At 42.0% G+C, this 17,803-nt stretch overlaps 1 protein-coding gene across 3 annotated transcripts in view; it reads right to left on the bottom strand.

Annotated features, from left to right (window-relative positions):
- pdzd2 (PDZ domain containing 2) overlaps window positions 1-17,803 on the bottom strand; it is a 493,753-nt gene that overhangs the window by 42,211 nt on the left and 433,739 nt on the right. For all 3 annotated transcript variants that reach the window (XM_063042802.1, XM_063042803.1, XM_063042804.1), the window contains 4 exons: window positions 9,574-9,733; window positions 6,952-7,772; window positions 6,471-6,615; window positions 8-3,677 (listed from right to left, as the gene is read on the bottom strand). In XM_063042802.1, coding sequence (XP_062898872.1) covers window positions 8-3,677; window positions 6,471-6,615; window positions 6,952-7,772; window positions 9,574-9,733 — 4,796 coding nt within the window. The remainder of the gene's footprint in view (window positions 1-7; window positions 3,678-6,470; window positions 6,616-6,951; window positions 7,773-9,573; window positions 9,734-17,803) is intronic.

Below are 17,803 nucleotides of genomic sequence, written 5' to 3'. Positions count from 1 at the left end.
TACTAACCTCATAGACCAACTTTTCCCTTTATTTTCAGACAAATTCTCGCTGTTCGTCAATTCATCATCAGACCAAGAATCCAGTGTTCTGGTGCTGCTCTTCCAGCTGCTCTTTGACCTTGTACTCGAAATACCAGATCTATAAACTTTCACTAAACCAGACCCATTAGAGGTTCCAGAGGAAATATTAGTGAGGCTTTCCGCTGCAGCAGGACCTTTGGACTTCCTTGGCTTAATCTCCAGTTCAGTTTTAAAGCTATGGGTCATTGGACCAGTAGAATAATCATTGCACAGTTTATCCAGATCTGGCATGCTCAGTGCTCTAAGCTCCCGTAGCTTGGAGCGATTCAAAGAATTTGGTCGGTGTTTGACTGACGACCGATTTTTACCATTGTTAACCTTCCACGCATTGAAGTCCTGTTCTTGAGACCTTTCATTGCTGTCATCACACTCATTGGTCTTTTTAAGCTCCTTGGTAATACTTTCAGAGCTTGTTTCAAAGCTTTGTAAAGCTAAGCTCGATGGAGCCTTTTTCAATGGCAATGAAGTAAATGCAACTTCAGAGGTGCTTTCAGTGTAAGAACTCAAACTACGCCTCAGTACACGAGATGCATCAAAATCTTGACCCAGTGAAGCACTGGATGTCGTTAAAGTTATTGCACTCCCTGATATTCGCCTTCCTACTGCGGGCTTAGTAACATTAACAAAGGATGAGTCTGACAAATGTGTGTCTACCTTCCTGATTACAGGTTTGTCAAAGTTGGCAAGGCTTTCAAAAGACTTAATTCTCTGCCTAACAGAAAAGGAACCACTCTCGGGGGGATAATTCAGCTCGTTGATAAAACTTCCCATACTTGACTTGCCCTTGTCCCTATGATAGAAGAAAAAGTCAGTGCTGGAGTGTTTCTCTTCACTCAAAGTTTTCCTTAAGCTTCCAGTTCCTTCGACTTTTAGTTGAACATTTTCTGAACTTTTATCAGTAGTGTGTAATTGCAAAGTCTCAAATGATTTTACCTGTTTTTCAAGCAATGGAATCTTTTTTTGAGAAGCTTTGACTGCATGATCAGGTGGGCATTTAACCTCATTTGTATCCTCACTACTTAGCTTATCTGGTTTCTGCTCCAACTTCCCAGGAGGTTTTGGAGCTTTCTTTGGTTTTTCAGTATTATCCAGTGTTAAGGGGAATTTAGGTGGCTTATTATGTAAGAGTTCTGAAGAAGTAGCAATGTTTTTAACTTCTTTCTGCTCAAGAGAAGGTGATGCTAGTTTTAACTCTATAAAGCTACGTTGTGATGTTGTGCATTCTTGATCATCTTCAACATTGCACAAAGTGTTTATAGGAACATCTTTCAATGGTTTAGATTCAGCAGGTTTCAATTGCTCTTCAGGCTTTTTGTCCACTGATGTCTCTTCTAATTTTGGTGCTTTTTGTGACAATTTCCCCAAGGTTTTGTTGACCAAGCTTTCCCTGTCCCAACACATCGATTCAGTCACAGATCTTTCATTGGATGCATTCTCTTCACCAGCATAAATCCCTGATTCCCCAAGCGATTTGTGAGAACGTTTAATCCATCCACTTTTCTCAATAACCTCGTGCGTTTCATTAGGAGCTCCATCGTTGAGATCCTGATCCAATGTTATTCGTAATTTGACTTCTCGTTGATGTTCAGATTCTTCTTTAAAACCTTGTTTTTGCTTTTCATTGCTGAAATCAGTCTTAGTGACATCAGACAATTTATTTTGCTGCCTTGCTTGGAGACTGGTGTCTGCTGCCAAGAGCATCAAAACCTGTTCTGAAGAGTGAGCAGAGTCTTTATCCATTTCCTTCTCTTGTTTCGTTTCAGATGGATTTTTCTCATCCTGCTTATTTGTTTTTAGGTTACATATTAATGATGCCCTTTTGGTTAAATGTTTTGATGTTGGCTGATCAACATCCGGTGAATTTTCAGGATATATTTCTGTTGCCTCTGAATTTTTGGATCCATCTGACATTGATGCATTCTTCTCACTAGTTTCTGACTGAGGTTTAATTTTGCTTTTAATGCTAAGTCCTTTCAGTTTTGGTGCAGAATGGAACTTCTGGATTTTGTCCTGAAACTTAGCTCTGCTGGACAGTTGAGATGGTTGTCCACTTTCACTCTGCCCCTTATATTTCATATTTTGAGTTGCCGAACATTGTTTGTGTAGATTGAGGGAATGCCTTTGCAGCTGCGGACTAGAATTTGACAAAGCCTTTCTGATATGAGTTACAGAAGAAGCTGTATCAGCAGGTTCTGGATTAGACTTGTTTGTAGAAGACAGATTAGGATCGAGCACTGGATGCTGAGACTGTAGACTTGTACTGGCAATCTTTGCTTTCTTGGTATCTAATGAAGAAGGAAATTTATGGTCTGTTCTTCCCAACTCTGAAGAAGAGACAGAAAAGTCGGAATCATTGTGGTAGTCTTCCGCTTCAACAAATTCTCTGGCAACTTTTCCATTAGAATTGTCTTTGTTCAACTCTTCATTATGATTCGTTTTTACATTTGTACCTTCTGCAGCATAATTTATATTTGCTGGAGGACATTGCTTGGAAGTTACATCAAATTCCTGAATTTCCATTTGCGAATCATTTATGTCCATAGTAGTATGAAAGGTATTGCTTTCAAATTTCATCGGTTTGGAAGGCCTGCCAGTGACTGAACACAGCAGGGGTCCAGCAGTCTTCATTTCATTATCATCATAATTACAAGGCAGTGAGGAAGAGGTTAAGGTCTCTGCACTATCGTAGGATGTAAAGGACAGATGTGAATGTGTTTTTCCGACCACCGGTGGTGTCACTCTACTTGCCTCTGCTAAGTCCTTATTCAGGGGCAAATGGCTCTTATTTAGCTTGGGTAGAAGAGGCGCAGGTTGCTCCGTGCTGGTAGTTCGATCACTGGGCGGGTAGCAGATTTCAACCTCTTCAGTGTCTGAATCTGCGACACTGAGATTTTCACACTGACTGAAGCCAGCCACTGCAGGCAAAGACATCACCACTTTATTACGGGAGACCTGAGGGCTATCAGAAGATTCGGTCTCTGAATCGGAATCCACAGCAGCAGCATACATGGACTGTTGTTTATTATTTTCTGTGAAACCTGTTGAACTTACTGACATTTCCTCCCTCTCAGTACTCATATTTCTGGAGTAGTTAGTCAGGCAAGCTTTGCTCACTGAAAATACTTTGCCTGTGTTGACTGAATTCAGAACAGAATAATTGAGAACATCCTGTTTGATACTGTTTATGGACTCACTTTTATTGCTGACATCATTTCTGGTGTTGATAGCTTTTATTGAATCTGCAGTTTTCACATCTTGATCCATTTTTGAATCTGAAGACGATGTATTTGTAGTTTCTTCCTCAGTGGAATTGAGGTCATTGACGGTGTCATCAATGTACGCCACTGGGCGGTCACATTTGTTCCCGTTATGGTGAGAAGTCTGTGACATTTCCTGCTTCTTCTCCACAGGATCTCCACCAAGGTTTCCCTGGGTTTCTCTTCGTATGCTTGTACAGTGGTTCTGCAGCAAGTCCACACGCTTCTCCTCACAGCTTCCTTCGGTGTTTAGATTCTTGTCATTTTCAGAGTTCTCAGGTGCTGCCAGATTCACATCTGTTGAGGCGGACGAGATGATGCTGGATAATCTGTCTACAGCTGTGGACAGGAAATAGGTTTTAGATAATATTATCATGTTTCATATCCAAAAATACACATTAGGCTAGTTCGAAAGAGTGGAATGAGAAGATAACCCCAGGCTTCAAATATATGAGCCTTTCACAGTTTGCTGCTTGATGTAAGTCAATATGTAGTGGGCGAAAATGCATTTTAGTCTCATAGAGTTACAGAGGGGAAAATCACAGAAACACACCCTTTGGGCCACTTTGCACTAAAGTAGTCTTTTTTTCTCATTATGTCCTACCTTTTAAACATTTTGTTTAATTTATGTTTAATTTTTGTCCTTTTTTTTCTTGAGGATTCTGCATGTGTTTGTGCTGCTGCAGGTCAGTTTCTCATTGCACCTGTGCGTCCACATGTTTACGACAATAAATTCAGCTTTGATTTTGACCGACCATCACAATCACCTACACACCAGCGACAATTTACAGTGGACATTGGCTTAATAACCTGCACGTTTTTGGAATGTGGGAGGAAACCAGAGCAATACAGGGAAAATATGCATTAGGAAACTGTGCTGGGTGGAGGGAACAGAGGGAAATCTGTATTAGGGTGAAGATTAAAGTTTTTTTGAGGTAAAGAAACTGAGACAGAAGAAAAAAAAATCAAGCCAGTGTACCAGGCCATATCATCGTAGTCCTTTGACACCTTACTATAGCCAGGCCTTATTAAACAGAACGATAAATGCCATTTTCTTAATGGGTTTGATTGAGTTGATGTGGGGCGGGGTGGGTCATGGTTTACTGGGCTGGAGTGCTTGGAATAAAAGGTCATAGTCTTGTTGGGCAGAGGTTGGTGACTGGATATTGCTGCGCATCAGAGGAGTGAGAGGTAAGTAAAGAGGTTCATGCCACTGAGGTTATTCAAGACAGAAATGATTAGGCCCTTAGTTAATGAGCAGAGCTACAGGTATGGGGTGAAAATAGGAAACTGGGTCTGAGATGAAGGTTGAGCTGTGCTTTTAGAGAATAGCAGAAGAGACGCTAGGAGCTGAGTGGCCCACTCCTGCTTCAAATTTTATGTTCTTGATGCCATTTGTGGTGCTGGTAGAAAATTCATTATTAGATGTATTTCTTGAAAATTGGCAGGTAGGAATAGAATGGCAGGAAGGGAGAGAGGGAGGGAAGGAAGGGAGGGAGAGGGAGAGATAGATAAAACACAGAAGGCAGTTTACCATGAGTTTTATTCCATATTCACATGAGAGGCTGAATAATCCCAGAATAATTGATATTCTTAAATTTATCAGAAGCTTTTCAGAATACAACACTTATAGCCAAATATCAACGATGCCATAAACAAGCTGTAATACATTAACTGACTGGATTTAAGGAGGCAGGAAGAATATCAATAATATTGAAAGAGCACAGAGAAAATTTGCAAGGATGTTGCCGGGGCTTGAGGACGTGAGCCACAAGGAAATGTTGAATGTTAGGATTTAATTGACTGGAGTGCAGAAGAATGAGTGGAGATTTGATAGAGGTATACAAAATTATGAGAGGTATAGATAGAATAAATGCAATCAGGCTTTTTCCATTGAGTTTGGGTGAGACTAGAACTAGAGGTCATAGGTTTAGGGTGAAGGGTGAAATATTTAAGGGGAAGCCTCTTCATGCAGATAGTAGTTCTAATGTGGAATGAGCTGCCAACAGAAATGGTAGATGCAGGTTTGATTGCAGGACTTAAGGGAAATTTGGATAAGTATATTAACGGGTTGATTATGGAAGGCTATTGTCCAGGTGTGGGTAGATGAGACTAAGCAGAATAACAGTTTGGAATGGAGTAGATGGGCTGAAGGGCCTGTGTTGTTCTGCTGTATGACTTTAGAAGGAAAGCACACCATTAGCTGGCATTAGTTTCATAAACACGATCGAAAGATGAGCAGAAAAGTGCAATCGCAGCTAAACATTAGATGTTTTGGATTATTTCTTTACCATTGGTTTGCCTACTTTCTGTTTGTGATCAGTAAAAGCTTCGCAAAGATCATAGAGATGTGGTAACTTTTTTTTTCCCCAGTAGGGACATTGTTTGCAATAATCTGCCAAACATAACAATAGTCAGGTAAAACTGTGGGGTGTGTTCAAGATACAATCGTAAAACTATGCAAATACTTCATGGAAGTGCAAAACTATGCAAATGCTACATGTAAGTGCAAAATGCATGAAAATATCCCCTTTTCATGCATTTTGATTTGTTTGCTTTCACTCCTTCATTAAGCTATGTCCTCCAGGAGGGCCACAACCTTGTTGTAGGGTTTGGAGGCTTGCGTGCCTCGATGACCTGGAAGCTACGTTGGCTAGAGTCAGAGCCTTGTGCTTTGACCCTTGGTAGGGTCACCCATGCCAAACGGGTCAAAGGGTAGAGGCCAGACTACGAGTGGTCCACCAGCCCTCCAGGTTCGGTGGTTCAGCTCAGGGCTAACGACCCTGAGTGGTCAAATATAAATTATTATGGAAACAGCAAAGAAGAATCTTTTCATATCCATTTGCGACGGTATAATGAGGACACTGAACCACACCTGGGGTGCGATAGAGAAGATGGCCAAGGACAGACAGAGAGGGAGGATCTTCATTGCTGCTCTAAGTGCCAGTGGTGTAACGGATAGTACATAAGTACTATTGTAGGAGGGAAGGGTTAGATTAATCTCAGTGTAGGTTAAAGGGTTAGTACAGTATCATGGGCTGAAGGGACTGAATGTGCTGTACTGTTCTATGCTCTACACAAAAAACAAATCACAATCGTAAACAGATTCCATGGTGAAAAACCTGAACTTACCAGATACTGGTTTCAGTACTTCCAGTGTGATGGAGGCTGGGAGGTCATTCATAAAGCTGCAGGTCTCTTGGTAAGACATGTTGCAGACAGGCATGCTATTAACCAGGACCACTTCATCTCCAGGACCAAGCTTTCCCTTAGATTCCTGACAAAAGTAACATCGCAGTTATCGAAGTGTTACTGAACTGTAATGAACGTTACTCATTACCCAAGGGGCCAAAGTCTAGGTATTAAATTGGAAGAATAAGAACAGATGACTTCTTCAAGAATCCAATGTCACAAAGTTCAATGTAGGTGATTATTGGAGATACTCAAACAGACCAATGACGAGGCGAGGATTCTCAACAGATGTGGGCTCTACAGGATTTACTGGCCACATGAAACCTCCCTCTTGTAATGACAAACAAAAGTTTGTGTCCTGGGGTAAAGGTTATTCAGTTAAACAATAATAAAAGACTCAGAGTTGAACTTCAGCACTTACTCTCTCAGCAACTCCACCTGGTTGTAAACTGGTTACCAGAATCCTCAGCGGAGAGGCCTTAATTTCCAAATCCAATCCGAATGATTCTGACGGCTTGCGCGAGAGATGTATGGTTTCTGTATGGTGCGGCCCTGAGGCATCTGCAGATTCAGTCTTTTTGCTGTGGGGCAGTGGTCTTGGTACGGGCTTGCTGGAGGGAGAATGGTGCTCTTCGTTCTTCTGCCGCAGGAGGTTGGGTGGGCACTCGATGCTCATCATGCTCTTCACCCTCGTGACGGCTTTGTGTTCAAGTTTGGGTGAACGCTTAGACTCCAGCTGACCCTCTTTCACACCAAGGTTGCTGTGGTTAGTCTCAGTGGAGCTGGAAGATTCGAAGAACTTGAGCGGCATGAAAGGTGAGTCAACCATCTGCTCCATGGAGCTGTCCTCAGACTCCAATGAGCTGCCATAAGCTGATGTGGCACCTTCACTGCTGATATTTCTCTGTAATTCACCATCTTGACTCTCATCGTCAACTTCAACAGAAGAGGTGGCTATGATGATGTCTGAATCGCCTTCGGGTATCTTCTGTGCTGTGTCCCTTTGTGACTGTTTCAGGTGTATGTTTTCCTCAACTTTGACTAAGTCCTCCTCATCACTGACGTCATCGTAGCAAATGACCCTCCTTTGGCGTAGTAGGGGGCTTCGGATTGATTTGGGACTCCCGTTCAGGCTGGACTGATGGGCAACTTCCACGTGTCTGCTGTGAGGTGCAGCAGCCTTCCCACTGCTGAGAGTGACAGAGGCCTCGGCTGAGTTAGATACGGCAATTTCTTTCAGCACTGGAAAATATATTTGAAATTAGCCTATTATTTTCATTGCAAAATATCCACATTTTTCTCATAAACTGAAGATAAGCATAGAAAACACTCAACCCTGCTCAGCCACTCCAGTCCGTGGGCCAGACTCCAACCTTCTGTGTACCTCCAGGGCTGTACTGACAGGAAGCTGCTTTACTTATATTAAAAGGACGACTCTTTGAAAATGTTTCAAAGATTTGCCTTTGGAGAGAAGTCACACAATACTTTGCACAACGTTAGATGTCTTTTTCATGACATTTTGTCTGGGAAATAGGATTTCTCTGGGGACATAAATCAGGAAAACTCTCCCATCTGCTTTATTCCTGTTTCTCACAACCTCAGTAACAGTATAATGACCATGAAACATATACATTTTTAAAAATATATCAATTTGGGTGTCTATTTTTGACCTCTTCCTTTCTCTTAAGTTTATTTCTCTTCCACAAACTATATCCCCACACTTTTTCAGCTCTCTGAGGGCAAATGTAAAAACTAGGAAGACACACCAGATTCTGCAGATGCCTGGGAATCTTTAGCAGCAGGAAAATAATTTGGCAAGCTTATCCATATGAATCCTAAAACTCTTATGGCGCAGAGCGATGCCATTTGGTCCATCAAATCTATGCTGGTTCTCTGTAGAAATCCTGTCAGTCCCATTTCAACAGGAGAAAAGAAAGCCTTTGACACACAAGTGATACCAAAGAACATAGAACAGTATAGCACAGGATCAGGCCCTTTGGCCCACAGTGTCTGTGCTGACCAAGATGTAAATAATCTTTAGTTTTGTATTCATTCATAGTTCATAATGATATAGAAAGAGAACAATCGGCTCATCAAATCTCCTAGAGGAGTCCCATCAGTTCTACTCTCCCACTTATTTCCCTGTGACCTATTCATTAGTACCCCTCCTGCCATGCTAGTGGTAACATACAGAGACCAATTAAGCTCAGAGCCTGTTTGTTTTTGGGGCATGGGAGAAAGGTGGAGCACCCAAGGGATACCCATGAAATAGCAGCATCAATGTGCAGATTCCACACAGAGAGCACTGTTGGTCAGAACTGAACCCGGGGTATTGGAGTTGTGAGACAGTTGCATCGAATGTAGCAACACTATTGCCAGCACAAGTGGTGCATGCAAGCTCGACTTCAATGTTTAGGCGAGGTTTAGATAGGTACGTGGATAGTAGGGGTATGGAGAGAGCCGCTCCTGATGCAGGTCGAGGCAGTTTAAATGGCTTTGGCATGGACTAGATGGGCTGAAGGGCCTGTTTCTGTGCTGTACTTCTCTATAACAAAGTCATTCACTTGACACTTTTAAATAAATACAGTTCTTAATGGGTGCTAATGGTAATAACAAGTTTTATACTCTGAGGATCTCATACAAAAATTTCAAGATTTACTCTTGTTCGCCACTAATGAGACTGTTGACAGAATTCTGTGTTTTTCTAGCTCTATTTTTTTTGTTTTATTGTTTTAGCAGGAAGTGTGAGTAAAACAATAATGTTCTGCTACAATTCCATTAATCCATTCATAATCTGGGAAGTACCCCTTATATTGGCACACTGTGAGACACTCTTTGTTTTTGATAGAAATATGAACATGTCTAGTGTTAAGTGATTCCATGAAAATTGCAGATGTAGGAATGGTATCTGAGCTTTTCTCTCTCCATTAATATCTCTAATGGTTACTTCATGCTCATGAGAAAGGCAGTGATTACAGTTCATAATTTTAAAGCTAGATCCACACTTTCAAGTGTGGTATCATTAAGTTAGAATAAGTCAAACCTGAAGGGCCAGAGTTATCATCCAATGAGTTGTTTATGCTTTTTTGCCTCAGTAGTTCATCATCAAAAACTGTAGCCATTGCTTCCGAGAACGAAGACTGTCCAGGCACATCGTGGGAAAAGTACTGGGAAAGTTCAGTTTCTGAACTCACAGAACCTTGCTGAAAGAGAATAAAACGACATGGAATTTTGTATCAGAGAAACAGGCCAAATTTCAGCCCCACATGTCTGCGTTCATAATGCACCCTACAATCTTTTCATCAGGTTCAGCTTATCCAAACAGCAGTACAATAACTTGAGTCTGACATTAACCTCCAAGGTGCAATACAGGATCTACAAGTCCAGCTCATAACTTAGGCAGAGTATTTTATATTATCATAACTTATACAGAGAATAAAGCTATTGTGCCTTTTTGTCTTTTATTAAATGCTATGAAATAAAACCACAGGGAAATTTCCCAAAAAACAACTTGCCAGAATCCAAAAAGTCGTATAGTAATAGAGCTGTGCCCAATTAAAGTGCCAAATCACAGTTGTGTTTTGGACCTGCTTTAATTTTTTTTTAGTATTATACATTATAGAGTTGGGGCTACTTGTCCTATTGTGTGTGCCAGCATGTTGAAACAGCTAGCCAACTGCAAAATTCAGACAGCTCAGAAATTTCAGAGTCTGGAACCTTAAAAAGAATATTTTCTCAAACTACTTTATTTTTAAAGTAGAACATGCAGAAGTACACATTAACAATAGTGACTGAAATTCAAAATGTTATATATTCATGAAGCAGCATGAACAAGCACCAAAGAATTTGTTATACTTTTCGCTGTTCCAAGTTTTGTCCTCATCTTTTCTGAAGTGCAGCTCCACGTCAGTTGCCAACTACACCAGCAGACAATTTAACTGCACTGAACTTCAAAGCTTTTACACTTCCTATGGCACTCTGACTTGGTTTTCCTTGTCTAGTCAACGGGAACTTCTCTTTGCTTGGCTGTCACGTTAAAACCCCAGGAGATCTTTCCGTGGCATCACTTAGGGCAGCACATTACACAAACGTGCTTTCCTCCTTTTTTAAAATGATCACAAAAATATAATTTTCAATCTACTTAGTTTCAACAAAAAAAGACTTACTAAGAAACAAAAAAAAAATTTAGGACCAAGTAAACCATCAGACAACCAGGAATTACCCTAACCTAGGTGACCCCAAATTACTGGGTGGGAAGGGGGGTGGGTCTCTGCCAAAATCGGGTTATGAACCATTCCCAGAAAATGGTTTGGAACACGATTTCTCATTTAAAAAAATACTTTTCTCCCCCTCATAATTTCTCTGACAATGAGGCTCATTCCATATCCCAAATTTTTTGGGTAGTGATTTGTGAATTCTGCAAGGGTGAATTTCTGTAACCCGAGCAACCATTACACAGGGGTCACGGGTATCTATTCTAGCTCTTCCTTCTTAGATTCACAATACCGGAAGTCCATAGAGGTACTGCAACTTATCTAGCTCACAACTCTCCTACATAGAGACCTCTTTCTCTTTCATCCCAGTACGTATTCCAAATGCAGCAAGGCACAATGTTTACACTGTATTCAAGTCAGCTAATGGCTTCAACCTGTCCTTTCCACCTGACTTTCTTCATCTGATCCTTGGTTTAACAAAAATAATACATGTTGGCATAGAGTACTGTAGGAACACTCTCTTCATACGGAGTGAACTAAGTGCAGAAGGAATTAGATGGGCCAAAGGGCCTTTATCTGTGCTGTAGAGCTCTATGACTCTTGGATAGGCACATGGATGTAAGGAAAATGGAGGGCTATGAGCTGTGTAGGATGGAAGGGTTAGATTGATTGTGGATTAGCCTGATAAAGGTCAGCACAACATTGTGAGCTGTAGGTCCCATACCGTGCTGTACAGTTCTAAGTTCTAAAGTATTGTTGGATATTGGAAATTGTAAACAAAATCAGAAGTTCTCGCTGCTGTCATTGGGAAGGTGGTACAGGAGCATTAGGTCCCACAACACCAGTTTTAGGAACAATTATACCCTTCAGTCATCAGGTTCCAGAACCAGCATGGATAACTTCACTTACCTCAACACTGAACTGATTCCACAACCTATGGACGTACTTTCAAAGATTCTACAACTTATGTTCTTAGTTTTATTATCTATCTATTTATTTATTATTTTTATTATTATTTGTTTTTCTGTACAGTTTGTCTTCTGCACATTAGTTGTTTGCCAGTCTTTGTGTGTAGTTTTCCCACTGATTTTGTTGTATTTCTTTGGTTTACTGTGAATGACTACAAGAAAATGAATCTCAGGGTAGTATATAGAGGCATAGAACACTACAGCACAAAAGCAGGCCCTTCGGCCCATCTAGTCTGTGCTAAACTATTAATCCACCTAGTCCCATTGACCTGCACCCAGACCAGAGTACTCCATATTACTCTCATCCATGTACCCATCCAAATTTCTCTTAAATGTTGAAATCAAACCCACATCCACCACTTCCGCTGCAGCTTGTTCTACGCTCTCACCACCCTCTAAGTGAAGAAGATCCCCCTTAAACATTTTCAGCTTTCATCCTTTATATACCCATCATAATTTTGTATTTCTTTTGTGTGCTATACTCTGCCAGAGCCTCGGCGACTACTTTTCAAGAGGTTGTCTTGGAGGAAAGATGCTGTGAGTGGTCCCCCACATCCTTCTTACAACACAGTTTTATTTTACGAGACTGAGTTGCAAGCTTGACACTCAACCCGGTATGGATGGAAAGCGTACTCGGGAGCGACCCAACTGGATTCAAACTCCGGAACCTTCACTCCAGAGTCTGGCGCTGATGCCACTGCGCCACCAGCCAGGTTAATTCTGTATAACTCTATCAAATCTTTCCTCATTCTTCTATGCTCTAGGGAATAAACTCCTAACCTGTTCAACCTTTACCTATAACTCAGGTCCTCAAGTCCTGACAACATGCTTGTAAATTTTCTCTGCACTCTTTCAACCTTATTCCTGTAGGTAAACAAATTACGCCTCAACTTCAACATAACATCCCAACCCCTGTACTCAATACTTGATTTATGAAGGAAGATATGCCAAAAGCTTTCGTTCCAACTCTATCCACCTGTGACACCACTTTCAAAGAAATATGAACCTGTATTTCCAGATCCCTTGTTCCACCACACTTCTCGGTGCCGCTACTGCTCACTGTGTAAGTCCTACCCTGGTTTGTCCTCCCAAAGTGTAACACATCATACTTGGTGGCATTAAATTCCTTCCTCCATTTTGCAGCCCATTTTTCCAGCAGGTCCAGATCCCACTGGAAGCTTTGATAGTCTTCCTTGCTGTCCACTACACCCCCTAATGTTGGTGTCAACTGCAAAATTCATAGTCTAGTTTATCATATTATTATCCAGATCATTGATATATTGTAGATGACAAACGACAATGGACCCAGCATTGATCCCTGTGGCACAGGCTTCCAGACAACTATCTACTACCACTCTCAAACTTCTCCCATGAAGCCACTGTCTAATCCAATTTACTATCTCATCTTGAATGCCAAAATGAACCTTGACCAACCTCCCATGTGGGATCTTGTCAAAGGCTTTGCTAAAGTCCAAGTAGACAACATTCACTGCATTGCCTTCATCAACTTTCCTGGTAACTTCCTCAAAAAACTCTGTAAGATCGATTAGACATGACCTACCATGCACTAAGCCATATTGACTATCTCCAACCAGTCCCTGTCTATCCAAACACTTATATATCTGTCCCCGTAGAATACCTTCCAATCACTTATTCACTACAGATGTCTGGCTCACAGGCCTATAATTTCCTGGTTTAGTCTTAGAGCCTTTCTTAAACAATGGAAAAGAACTTTCTGGCACATCTCCCGTGGCTAAGAATGTTTTAAATATCTCTGCTAGGACCCCTGCAATTTCTGCAATGTCTCCAACAGGGTCTGAGGGAACACCTTGTCAGGCTCTGGGGATTTTTCCAGCTTTATTTAAGGCCACAAGTCCTTGTCAGGCTCAGGGTATATTTACACCCCAATATAAGATCATAAGATAGAGGAGCAGAATAAGGCCATTTGGCCCATCAAGTCTGCTCTGTCATTCTATTAAGACACCAAACACCTCTCCTCTGTACAGGGACTATGACCTCACTGCTGCTTTGCCTCACTTCTATAAACGACATCCATCTCCCAAGTAAATACAGATGCAAAATGTCTATTTATGATCTCCCCCATCTATTGCAGCTCCATGTGTAGATGACAACTCTGATCTTCAAGAAGAATAATTTTGTCCCTTGCTATCCTTTTGCTCTTAATGTATCTGTTAACCTGTTAGAAGCCCTTGGGATTCTCCTTCACCTTGTCTGCCAGAACAACCCATCCCAATCCACGCTCGCAAGATCTTTTCCAATACCATCACAATTGGCCTTCCTCCAATTTAGAATCTCAGCCCGAGGACCAGATCTATTCTCCTCCATAATTATCTCAAAACTAATGGCATTATGATCACTAGATACAAAATGTTCCCCTACACAAATGTCCGTCACCTGCCCTGTCTCATTCCCTAATAAGAGATCTAGTATAACATTCTCTCTAGTTAGAACTTCTATGTACTGATTAAGGAGACTTTCCTGAATGCATTTGACAAACTCTATCCCATCATCCCTTTTACAGTGTGGGAGTCCCAGTCAATATCACCTTCTGTAACAGTCTGTGATCACTTTACTGATTTTTTCCTCTAAACCCCATGGACTGTTGAGTGGTTTATAATATAGCCTCATTAACGTGGTCATACCCTTCTTATTCTCCACTTCCACCCATATAGACTCAGTAGACGAGCTCTCTGGTCTGTCCTATGGAAGCCCTTGCATTGAAGTGTACACAACTCAGAACTTTAGCCCCATCATCCTATATCTTTCGATTCCTGACTTTGTATGCAGGCTTAAAAACATCTCTCCCCACACATCCACTCTCCTGTGTGCTCTGGCGCTCTGGTTCCTATTCCTCTGCAACTCGAGTTTAATTCAATCACCCCCCCCCCCAGCCCATTCAGCACCAGCAATCCTTCCGATAGGATATTAGTCCCCCTCCAGGTCAGGTTCATACCCTTCCCATAGGATATTAGTCCCCCTCCAGGTGAGGTTCATACCCTTCCCATAGGATATTAGTCCCCCTACAGGTGAGGTTCATACCCTTCCCATAGGATATTAGTCCCCCTCCAGGTCAGGTTCATACCCTTCCCATAGGATATTAGTCCCCCTACAGGTGAGGTTCATACCCTTCCCACTAGGATATTAGGCCCCTTCCAGGTCAGGTTCACACCCTTCCCACTAGGATATTAGTCCCCCTCCAGGTCAGGTTCATACCCTTCCTATAGGATATTAGTCCCCCTACAGGTGAGGTTCATACCCTTCCCACTAGGATATTAGTCCCCTTCCAGGTCAGGTTCATACCCTTCCCACTAGGATATTAGTCCCCCTATAGGTCAGGTTCATTGTATGATCCTCCCGTTTCTGGCCTCACTAGCTTGTGGCACAGTTAGCAATCCTGAGACCACAACCCTGGTGGTCATCTCCTTTAACTTCGTCCCTAACTGCCTAAACTCACGTTGCAAGACCTCGTCACCCACCCTACCCATTTCACTGGTACCGATGAGGACTGTGACCCTTAGCTGTTCACCCTCCCACTTAAGAATGCTGTGGATTCAACTCGAGATGTCTCTGACCTTGGCACCCAGGAGGCAACATACCATCTGGGAATCTTGCTCTCATCCACAGAAAGACCTGTCTGTTGCCCAAACTAATGAAACCCCTATTACTATAGTTCCCCTCATCCTCTTCTTTCCTTCTGAACCACAGAGCCAGACTCAATACCAGAGACCTGACTGCTGTGGCTAGGTCATCCCCTCCAACTGTGTCCAAAGTGGTTATGTATACCTTTTGTCGAGGGGAATCGCTGCAAGGGTACTCTGCACTGGCTGACTATCCACTGTCTCCCTCGTGATGGTCAACCAGTCACCTGTGCCCTGCACTATGGGTGTAACTACCTCTCTACATTGCCTGCCGGTCAACCCCTCGGCGGCCTGAACAACCTGGAGTTCATCCAGCTCCAGCTCCAATTCCCTAACACAGTCTGAAGGAAGCTGCAGATGTAGTAGACATCCGAGACACTCACTGCCTTCATCATTCCATGAGAAGAGCATTTCACTATCTCGCCTGGCATCCACAAGATAAATTAAACAAAAAAAATCTACCAACTCCCTCCGCTGCTCCTCACCGAAGCCTCTATGAGCCAAACCCTGAACAGCAAAGTAAAAATTTATTCTACTTTGGAGTTTGGGGTTTAAACACTGACATAGTTCAATAACTTACTTTGAACTTTGAATACTCAAGAAAGCAATCAGCATCAGTGGAGTGAGAAAAAGAGTGAGCATTTCAAGCTGATTTTTCAACAGAACTGAGGAAAGCTAAGTAATATACAGGTTTCAAGATAGAGTGAAAGGTGGGACAGGAGGAGAGAATGAAAGGGAAATCTATCAGAGTAGAAAGCAGGAGGGATGAAATGACAAAGTGTGATTTTGTGATAAGAAATGAACGGAAGATTGGCTGAGAGGATGTGTAAATGAGAGCAGCAGGGCAGATCTACAAAGGGAAATATTTTGAAGTGGGAAAAATGGAAACGCTCATTATATAGAGTCATCAGTTCCAGAAGATTCTAATTAACACAGCAACATTAATGAAAATCAATATTGTAAGATACTTCATGGAAAGGCCTGAAGAAATAATAAAGAAGGAAGATAGATAGTGCCTGGAGGAGAAATATTCAGAGTAGCCATTACAAAGATAAATTCAGAGGAGGTTTATAAAACTTGGAGGGGACTAAGGAAAGGATTTCCAGAGTTGGATTGACACCATTGGTGGAAAGGAAAGAACTCTTGTCCTCACAATCTACCTCACTGTTTACCTGTTCTGCAATTTCTCTGCAGTGGTTACACCTTATTCCACATTGTTATTGTTTTTACTTGTTCTACCTCAGTGCTCTGTGTAATGATTCGATCTGTATGAACAGTATGCAAGGCCAGCTTTTCACTGTGCCTTCGTACATTTGACAATAATAAATCACTTTGAATCCCAGTTCCAACTTTGGAGACAGATTAACTGGTTCATTGAGCCAAATGCTGCAGTATGATGGTGAAAACAGTGTCCGCCACAGCCAAAGTCAAAGTCAGACAGAAACCAAAGAGTCATAGAGCACTACAGCACAGCTACAGGCCCTTTGGCCTATCTAGTCTGTGCTGAACTGTTATTTTGCCTAGTCCTATTGACCTGCACCTGGACCATAGCCCCCCATACCCCACCTGTCCATAAGAGGAAGGTTGAACCCAAGCTGGAGAAATCAGTTCGGGGAATTTCAAGAGATGTTGCGGGGAAAAAGAATTAGCCCCACAGCTTCCATCTCTCTTACTGCAAACATCCTTGTACAATTTGCCATTTTTTGTTATGAAGTGGATAAGAAGGGGCTGAGAGTCTTCTAACATAAATGTTGCAGATATTAGCCCAATTACGTGAGTCTGGCATTCCCAGGAAATTTCTGCGCTGCAAATATAGGGACAACAACCAAAGTAATGTCATGACACCCTTTGTCTTTATCCCGAGTTCAGGAACTGGGTGTCATTGCAGCAGAAATCCAACATTCTTGTCCAAGGTAGTCATATACCTTGAGGGCATTAGATATGGCCCTTCTGGCTACGGGGGTCAGGGGGTATGGAGGGAAGGCTGGGGTGGGGTTCTGAGTTGGATGATCAGCCATGATCATAATAAATGGCGGTGCAGGCTTGAAGGGCCGAATGGCCTACTCCTGCACCTATTTTCTATGTTTCTATGTTTCTATGTTTCTATACAAACTCCTTTATAGGTCTTTGGGATTGGACCTGTAATAGTGACATACAATAAATGTTTTTTATGAGTACTGACACCATTGTGTTGAGCAATGAATGGATGATTGTATGTAATCTCACTGAAACAGTACATTATTGTTTTATGGCGTTATTTGGTGTACGTTTGGTTTCTAATCCTAACCAATTTGTTATTATTTAGAGAGAATTGTTATGGCCTCTATCAGGAAAATCCCCAAGTGAAACATGGATTTGTTGATCCAGAAGCACTGAGGGATTACTGAAATCATAAAAGAGTGTGAGAGCCCCACCACACCTATTTCCCCCGG

This window comes from Mobula hypostoma, chromosome 3, assembly GCF_963921235.1.
Source record: "Mobula hypostoma chromosome 3, sMobHyp1.1, whole genome shotgun sequence".
Taxonomy (NCBI): Eukaryota; Metazoa; Chordata; class Chondrichthyes; order Myliobatiformes; family Myliobatidae; genus Mobula; species Mobula hypostoma.
Note: the sequence above shows the minus strand (reverse complement) of the source record. Positions and strands in the feature narration are given on the sequence as shown.